General features: G+C 37.0%; 1 protein-coding gene across 5 annotated transcripts in view; it reads right to left on the bottom strand.

Moving 5' to 3' along the window:
• The window catches only part of LOC114319487 (bromo-adjacent homology (BAH) domain-containing protein), a 39912-nt gene that overhangs the window by 7016 nt on the left and 23128 nt on the right, over positions 1-9768 (bottom strand). For 3 of the 5 annotated variants that reach the window (XM_028266512.2, XM_028266513.2, XM_082894747.1), the window contains exons 8-9: positions 6166-6244; positions 5155-5245 (exon numbers count right to left, since the gene is read on the bottom strand). In XM_028266512.2, the coding sequence (XP_028122313.2) occupies positions 5155-5245; positions 6166-6244 (170 nt within the window). The remainder of the gene's footprint in view (positions 1-5154; positions 5246-6165; positions 6245-9768) is intronic. The other 2 variants (XR_014344510.1, XR_014344509.1) reach the window with 1 other exon arrangement.

Consider the following 9768-nt stretch of genomic DNA (forward strand, 5'->3'; position numbering starts at 1 on the left):
GCAAATTAAAACTACGATCTCCATGCTTGAGAGGTTGAGAGACGAATAGAGTTTAGAGAAATTTTAGGAGTTCAAAGGTCTTGATTTGTTAGGGTTTTTGATAGAGATGATGGAAGAGTTAATGATGAATTGAATACACAAAAGAGAGAGTTATGTATTAAATTAGAGAAAGAGAGAGAGAGAGAGAGAGAGAGAGAGAGTGAATTGAATGCAGTTATTTATTGAATTGAATATAGAGCATGAATTGAATTGGAGAGAGATAGTGAGACACGATGAGGGAGAGAAAGAGATGGTGATGTATTGAATATAGTTTGAAATAATGAGTAGGAGTGATAAGAGTTTGTCATGGGAAGGTAAGGGTACTATTACTAGCCTATCAAATGGCAAAGTTGAAGTGATAATAGTCAATGTCTTGGGAAGGTAAGGGCACTATTACTAGTCTATCAAATGGCAATGTTGGAGTGATAAGAGTCAATGTCTTGGGAAGGTAAGAGTACAATTACTAGCCTATCAAATGGCAACGTTGGAGTGATAAGAGTCAAAGTCTTGGGAAGGTAAGGGTACTATTACTAGCCTATCAAATGGCAACACATGGGTATATCTATATATATAATACAGTCAGATTGTGTTAAATGATTTCGTTTGTATTAAAACCGATACTTCACTGAATCTCAAGAAAAATTAAATGATTTAAACCGCAGTCGACCATTGAAATCAACGAAACCATCAGTGATAGAGATAGGTTGGTTGGGTCTAGATTGGGGTTGATTGAGTACTTGATTATATGAGCACCCTTACCCTGAATATCCTAAATCCACTAAAAGGATGATTTCATCCTTGTAGTATACGTTCGTTCGTTTGCTTACCAAAGATGCCTCAACTATTCATCACGAACTCCACAAAAAAATTATAGTATTACTAGTATACAACGAATGAGAAAGCAATACTAGTGTCCCTTACAATTTACCCACCTTTAAACCGAATATCATTCTCCCCATACACAACTCTCACAATTATTATGCTCAAAACTTCCATGACAACAACAAACAAGGGGGATAAATAACTAATCAGTCAGCCTAAGCCCCTGAAGCGGAGGTAGAAAAAAAAACCACTACAGCAGATAATCTAGTTGTCTTTTTCGATCATCAGGTATAAAATATATAAAATTGAAAGACACCAAGGGGTGGCCACCTATGTAAAATGCTCTAAGAACCAAAAACAAAACTCCTATACGCATTCAAAATTTTGAACAAAATCCAAAAATTGATTCAAGGAAAACTCAACACCTCTAGGAACCAACCATGCAAGATGGCTACACAAATCATATTTAGAATGCAAAAGTGGCTTTTCGAGGAATATAGAGCATTGTTATTATAAGGAACTTTATCACATAGGTCGTGTTTGCAGGGTTCAAGATGCATGGCCAAAATGTCCGAAAAATGTATGTAATGAATTATAATTTTTAAATAAGACAAATTGAAGAAGTGGTCTAAATAGAAGTGTTCAAACCGCTTAGCAACCCTGTCTTGCAAGTGGAGATGCAAACATCCCAACACGAACAGAAGCATGATGCAATCACAAAGACTTGTAGACAAGATCTCTCTTAACCTGAACTCTAATATCATGTTAGATCACTGATAGTCCCAAAAGTTTAATTTGTTAACAAAGAGGCTCTACAATGCACAGTTCTTCGACAAAAGCCACATAATCGCAAGTAACTTAGGCTTGTTGAATTGAGTTCTAAAGTAAGTTGCTTCTAGATTAAACATTTATATGCAAGGAAATGGTCGAGATAGTTTATCATTGACTTATTTGTGAGCAATTTTCAAAAATTCTTTGAAATCTAGTGCCCAGCCGAAAAAAGAAGAGTAGTTGTTGATATGTTCAATGGCTAGTGGTTGCTTAGATGCAATAGAGAAGGCATAAGATTTGGAAAGCAACTCTTTAATACTTTTTGTGAAATATTTGAAAAGAGAGGACTCATGTATATCTTATAAGGGTTGAGTGCTCAACTCAGAAGTTATGTTATATGGACTTGGGTACAAGTGTCGGGTACAGGTGTGTATTTCGAGGTCGGGCCCGTCAAACCTCAAATTTAAAGATACACAGACTCGGCAAAAAAATGTTGATTTTCTTATATTTTTAATCTATAATATGAGATAAAATGATGTAATACATAACACACGGCATCAAAAAGATATTTTACTCATTTTATAGCAATTATACACATAATAATAGAGTTAAATACAAATATATAAGAGTGTTCAATGAAAAATATCAAACACATATCCCACACCCTTGTCCAGGTGTTAGGTATCTAACACGGGTATTTGATTAATTTTGAAGAGTCCATATAACATAGTTGAAAAGTTGGAATAAGTATTTTGCACATTATGGGTAGTGAAGATATGGGGAGATTGAGTTCGAACATTTTTCACCAGAAAGACTTGAATGAGTCATGCTTAGTGAGTAACCACTCTTCTCGAGTGGAGTATATTATGGGTAATGGTATGTGAGGTGATCAGTTGTGGACTTTTGAGAATCACGATAGGCACTAAGATGGCACAAGACCAGCAAACATGGAAGGAGAGAGCTAAGACAACCTTAGAGCAGAGAGAGAGAGAGAGAGGAGAGCCTCTGATGCATGGAGAAGCTCCTTGTTTGAATGATGCTTGCTAGCTTGCTTATAATTAGCATATAGAGAGGGAGACCAAAAAGTTAGGCCATAGAGGCCAACTCACTCGTGTAGGTTCTGCTGAGTAGGTGTGCTACAGCTTTCGAGGTAGCAATGTGTAGGTATGATAGACTTCCCAAGGTATCACATGACTTGGTCAATTTTGGTCATCGTAAGTCCCTAGTGATCTTGCATGGTCATGGGTTGCTACGACATCCCATGACTAGGCACCAAACCCGAGGGGGTCCCTAGGCTCAGCTCTTAACTTTTTTTTTTTTTTTGATATATAAGCAATTTTATTAGAAAAGCATCAAGATAATGCAAAGAATACAAACTTCCAACCCTGAAGGAAAAAAATTAAGCTATCAAATCCTCTACAAAATCGACATAAGCTAACACATCTAGATCAACCAACCCCGTAACCCAATTGCATAACACCATAAGCATCCGCCTCTCCAGCTAAGAAATCAAGTGAGTCACCCATTGGAAAACACGCCTGTTGTGCTCCAACCAGATAAGCCACATTAAACAATGAGAGGCAATAATCCATGCCTTCCGACATCTCCTCCCAAACCTACCACCAACCCAACTTTGCAAAACTACCAACATGGAACCTAGCTGCACCCAAACCACACCAAAAGTCGCCACAATAAGCATCCAAAGCCGATATGTAACGAGGCAATGCACGAGCACATGGTCCACCGATTCAGCATTACCACAACATAAACACCACCAATTCCCCAAAACATGCCCACGGCACATCAAATTATCGATTGTCAGAATACGTCCTAAGGCCGCCGTCCATACAAAGAAAGCTACCTTAGATGGTGTGCCTGACACCCAAACACATTTCCAAGGAAACAAAACCGCATCAACATGAACAAGCACACCATAGTAGGAAGATACAAACAAAAAGCCCCTCAGAGCTGGGACAGACCTAAACCATAGAATCTTCCCTTGCACTCCCAACTTTCAGCCTATATAAGAAACCCAACATCTTCACTAACTGATCCACCTCCTAATCCTGAACCTCACGATGCAACCGCACACTCCAAACCACCACCAGACCTTGTCCCATTCTAACCGCCCCCACCAAAACCGCACAATCTTCCGCAATACCAAAAATCTGAGGGAACAACTGCACCAAAGAAATATCCCCACACCACCTATCACGCCAAAAATGGACTTGATCTCCTAACCCTACCTTGAGCTGACTCCTCCGCCAAAACTCCTCCCAACCCAACCAAACTCCTTTCCGGACACCATAACCGTGAGGCAGCCCCACCTTACCCGAACACCACCCCCCTCTGCCCAGACCAAAGTTGGCTACAACCATAAATGCTCCCTTTCCCCTACAAAACGCCACAACCACTTACCCAGTAACACCAAATTAAACATACCCAACCGCCTAACTCCCAAACCCCCTTGCTCCTTAGGACGACAAATGCGATCCCATGCCACCAAATGAGAATTAGAACCCTCCCCCTTATTGTCCCATGGAAAATCCCGCTGCAACTTCTCTATCCGCTTCGCAACTACCACCGAGGCCCAGCTCTTAACTTAGGCAGGCTATACAACATCAAGGTGCCATTTCAAAGTTGGAGCCTCCACACAGCTAAGTGAATGGGGTGGAAATAAGGCGAGCAGATGGTTGCAGAGTGAGGGATGTGCTTGTAGAGCGGAGAATTTGGTCTTGAAGACAATTTCTTCACAGAGCGAGGAATGTTCTTTCAAAGCAGGTGATGCTTGCAGAGTGGAGTATCTATTCGCGTGGTGGTGCGAGGGTAATCCATGACTTAGGCAAGGGAAATTTAATGAGCCAATGTGAAGTACTTAGTTGACCACCATCGAGGTGAGCCTGCCTTATGCCTTAAGGTTGTGAGGTCCACTCCTTAGTGATCATAAGACCAATGATAGGTATTTAAATACCAACACATACTTCGTATAGTAATTCTATGAGAGAGACCTTTTGTTATGTTATTTGAAATTTATCCATGATGGGTGTGAGTGTTGGGTGCAAATATGTGTTTAAGTTTCGAATTCATCTAATTCTTCAATCCAAGAAGACATAGGCATTGGAAATTATTCACATTTCTTAATATATTGCTTCTAGTTTGTAGGATGGAATATATGTACAAGATGTCGTAATAGCATTTCATGCATAACATAGAGCTTGATGCATTATTATATGCTAAACTCGAAATACTATATATGCTTGTTGGTTGAATGTCCAACTACACGACAGACATATACCTTTACCGAAGAATCAAGTGTTTAACATAGGTATTTCATACAGTTAGAAGAGTCCATATAACATATGAATATATAGACAACTAGGAAGAGTTTACTACACTCGTAATTTTCAAGTTGAATAATTACAGGATGCTACCCCTTGTACTTCTCCATGAGCTTTTCTTCACTTGCCAAAAAGTAATTATACTAATACAAGGCACTCTTTAGAGATGGTCTTATGTACATACCTCCCATTTGATAGCATTAAGCATCCGTCACCCAATTCTTTGATAATCTTTTCTGCCGCTCCTTTTGTTTTTAAAATAACAAAAGCTTGACCTAGGAAACACAAATGGACTACGTCATAGTCACCAAACATGACAATAAAAACACGAACTTTATTTTTTCTTTTTACGAACAAATGCATAAGCTAACCATTCAAGACTCATGATTCTATTGTATTAGAAAACTAAGCTTGTAAAAGAAAATAAATATGCCTAGGTGCCATTTGGTAACATTTACAATTTGCTTATTTGTTTACAAAAAACATTAAATATGTTTGTTTATTTTTGGTAAAAAAATAAAACAAAAAAATGTGTCTGCAATAAAGGTGTTTAAAAAACAAGTGAATGCAATGATCAAGGAGAGGTGGTGGCTGAAAGAGGTTGTCGACGAACGGATATGGTGGCCGAAAGAGGTTGTCGGCCATTGGAGGTGGGTTCCAATCTCCAAAGGTGGTTGTCATCAGTGGTTGGCGGTGATCAGATGTAGTTGCGGATTGCGGGAGTTGTTGGCCCAAGGTGGTTTGCGATGTTAGAGATGGTTGTCGGCTGCTAGACGTGACGACTGAAGATGGTGACCGAAGGTGGATTCTGACAAGAGTTGGTGGCCGAAGGTGGTTAGAGGCGGCCAAAGGCGGTAGTTGAAGAAAGCCTTAGGCGACGATGGTCGTAGGGCAGGGGCCGAATGTAGTGGTTAGTTGTGGTGATGAGCAATGGGTGGTGGCCAAAGGGGATAGGAGACTGAGAAAGGAATGAAAACTTTTTTTTCTAAGCAACTGAAACCAACTTTTTTGTTATTACAAAAATTTAGTAAATTTTGTAAACTACACAAGTTAAAAATGAAAATAGACATCAAAAGAGTTTTTATTTATAGTTTTAAATTTTTTTATAAATATAAACAGAAAGCTGTAATCATAAACATTACGAAATAGACCCTAAAAAATTAGTAACGAACAAGATCTTCAATTTATTCCATACCAGAGTGCGGACTAGAAATTGCAGTGCGTTGTACCATTTTCGCTGTGCAATATTCCTTAAAAGCGTGCCAAATAATATCCTGAAAGATAACACGCTAAATTGTTGTGATCAAAGATATACCATATATTCAAGGAATTACAAAAGTTTGCAACCTCGTCTACAAAAATAGATCAAGCATTTTTCTCCCCTTTTTGCTAAGAAACAAATTATAACGTGTCAAAAGGGCAAAGAGTAGAAATCCTTTAATCAAAGAAGGTACAAACAAACTGAGCAAAAGGTATTGCAAATGAAAAAGCGACTATACAATTAACATCATCCAAGAAGGTGGAACCCTCCCACCCTGCATAATCTTTGAAGAACACTTCAGGAGGGTAAATGTGCCTCCAATTTACTCCACCTTGACTTTTCCCAACTTAACTAATGCAATTTAATAAACTTAAGGATCCATCATCCCATATCCAAATTAATAAAGTGTTTCATACTCTTCCACTAGATGCATATAAAGCTATAGCATCATGAACCACCCTTTCACCCGTCTAACCAAAATCGCGTGATGCTCCTCAATCAAATATTTCAATATAGATTATAGCTTAAGCTTCATTGAGACCCTTTCAAGAGGGCTAGAATCTCCACCTTTAAGCAAGTACTTTACCAATTGTCTTAGGTGTTGCTTTATAACCACACTAGTACTCAAATTTGCAAGTAAGCTACAATCCAAAGCTAAAAATGCAAGAAAATGATCATAACTTTAAGTAACAATAAGGGGGCATATGTTTCGCGGGATAAGGGAGGGGAATTGAACAAAAATACCTATGAGGCCCACCATGTCTAGTATAATCTCTTTCAGATTACCAAACATAGGACTAATGCCACAAACATAGAAATATTAATCATGGCAATATCAGATAACTTAAATGACACCCCCTTGATATACCTAAAACCTTCCTCCGGTTTATCTTCTCATTCTTTATACCCCATTGACCATGGTACAATAATCCTTAGTAACAAGAATCGTGGAAGATGAAGACGAACGTGAGGAAGAACCGTGATTTTGAGGAAGAATCGCAGTTCTAATGTGAGAGAAACGCGAATCTGTCAAAGAAGGAAGCAATCGCGATCGTAATCTGTCATTCTCACTCTCGATCTCTGTCTTCTTCTCTCTTTCGATCTCTCTCTCTCTCTCTCTCTCTCTCTCTCTCTTTGTCTTCTTCTTTCTCTCAGATCTCTATCTTGTCGTCTTCTTCTCTCTCTAAGAGAGAAGGGAGGCTAGGGTTTTAGGTAGGAGAAAAGAAATTAGGGAAATGAGGTATTTTAACAGAATAATTGTATTTCATTTTTTTAAGAAAATAAATAAAATAAATCATCTATTTGTTTTGGAGGGGGAGGGGGAGGGGGAGGGGGGGGGGGAGAGAAGTTTATCTCTTCTAAAATTAATATTTATATTTTCCTCTACATCTATCATTTATCATATGCAATATAATTTATTTTTTATTTTTTAATAACCGGTAATCTATCATATATAATATAATTTATTTTATGCCTAAAATAATTTTTATAAATTTTATTTGTTATTTCCTTTTTTATTTATTTTTACCAAAATCTACTATTCCTCATTTGCTATACTTTTTTTATTTATAACATATATATATGTCAATTAAAAATTTAAGAAATAATTTATGTAGATAAATTAAAATTATATCAATAAAAATAATACATAAGCGCTCCCAACCTATGACTCTTCCAAGTAGCCATGCTCCTATGCTCCCATTCTTGTTTCGTGCAACTATGCAATAATCTCATGGTGTTTCTCAAAGTTTTTAAAGGATGTGTGACAGAAGGCATTTTATCCCTAATGGGGGCAACGCATAAGCCTCGAGGGATCGAAACATAAGAATTTTAAACTATAAAGTTTTATGGTTAATAAAATAAATAAAATATTTTAAAATAGTAAAAAAAAATGTTAAATTTAAATATAAATGCATAAATACTTTACTAAGGAAATAAAAAAAAAAAAACTACTACAGACAAGCTTGCCCTCATCATCATCAAAAGTGAAAACAACATTATTGGCTCAAGTTATTGAGCTTCTTCACACGATCCCCAACCCTAAGGATTTTCATTGCTGGTCATTGACTTGATTTTTCTAATTAAACCATGTATTAGACTATGTTTGGCAATAGCCCAAGACAAGCTCCCCATATACGTACTTCTCAAATGCTAATGCACAAAAGGCATACAAGGCAAGGCTAAACCACACACCTCAGTCTGTAATGTGCAAGCCTTTTGGGAGTATCACCTAAAAATCAAAGTTTCGATATGTCTTGCCTTAGCCTTGGCTCAAGGGGAGCCTTAATAAAGGCTTTTTAAAACTTTGGTACTATAATCTCAATAATCTTTGTTTTTTTTTATGTAAAATAATATGAGGATTGTGGTATTATTTATACCCCTTGTCCTATCTTGAGACACAAACGCGGCTTTAGTAGAATACAGGTATTAAATTTGAATTTTAACAATATATATTCAAAAATCTTAAATTTTAAAATTCAACGGTAGTATCAACATAAAATAATGTCGTTACGTACTTTTCAGAGGCTAATTACACCAATGGTCCTTGCAGTATGCTACTTGTGACGCTATATTCCTTAATCTATTAATTTTTCCACTTTGGTCCCGAAAATATGCGATTTGTAGTGTCTAATGTCAGTGCCATTCAAAATCAATTACAAGACAAGGGGTATTTTTCAAAATTTTGCACAAAAATACAACCAAGTTAATAGATTAGGGGCCAAAATGCAACAAAGCACATACTTTGAGGCCAAAATGAAACAAAATACGTACTTTGGGGACTACAAGAGTATTTGGCCCTTTTGATTTTGTTGAGGCTTCATGTAAAATTCCAAAAATACCCTCTTTCTAATGATTTTGAATGGCGTTGATGCCAGAAACCTCCATCTTTTAATTTTTCATTTTGGTCCTCAAAGTATACAATCCTGTTACACTTTAGTCCCTGATGTCAATGTTGTTCAAAATCAATAACAACGAAACAAGGAGTACTTTTAGAATTTTACAAAAAAAAAAAAAAAAAAAAAAAAAAAAAAAATTGCAGCCAAATTAAAAGATTGGGGACTAAAATGCAACGAAGCCCTCTAAGATGCACATACACTTCTAAGAAGGTAACTTGTTGAGTTCAACACTGATACCACCCAGCGGAAACTTCTCAACACTTAAACACACATGAACTATATTACAAGTTTAGATAAAAATAACTTAGAATTCAATAATTAAACAAAAACAATGTGAAGTATACCTATTCTCCTCCTTTAGACTTCTTTGACTTAAATATTCATATATATGATATATAATAATTATCTATCCTTATATATATATTTTTTTTATTGACGCCGGAGTGTCCAAATCAAAGCTCAACTAATCTCCAAGGGTGCATAGGCGCTCGGCAAAGAGTTTTCCACAAGTGCATCATGGTTAATTTAAGAGTTTTCACCTAGTCCAATGGCCCTAAGGAATTGTTAGCACTTAAGAGGTTTCGATCCCTGAACATTAGAGGGAGCACACCCTCAAGACCTTGCCACTAGGCTAACCCCT

Source organism: Camellia sinensis, chromosome 11 (assembly GCF_055761805.1).
Source record: "Camellia sinensis isolate YWXY chromosome 11, ASM5576180v1, whole genome shotgun sequence".
Taxonomy (NCBI): Eukaryota; Viridiplantae; Streptophyta; class Magnoliopsida; order Ericales; family Theaceae; genus Camellia; species Camellia sinensis.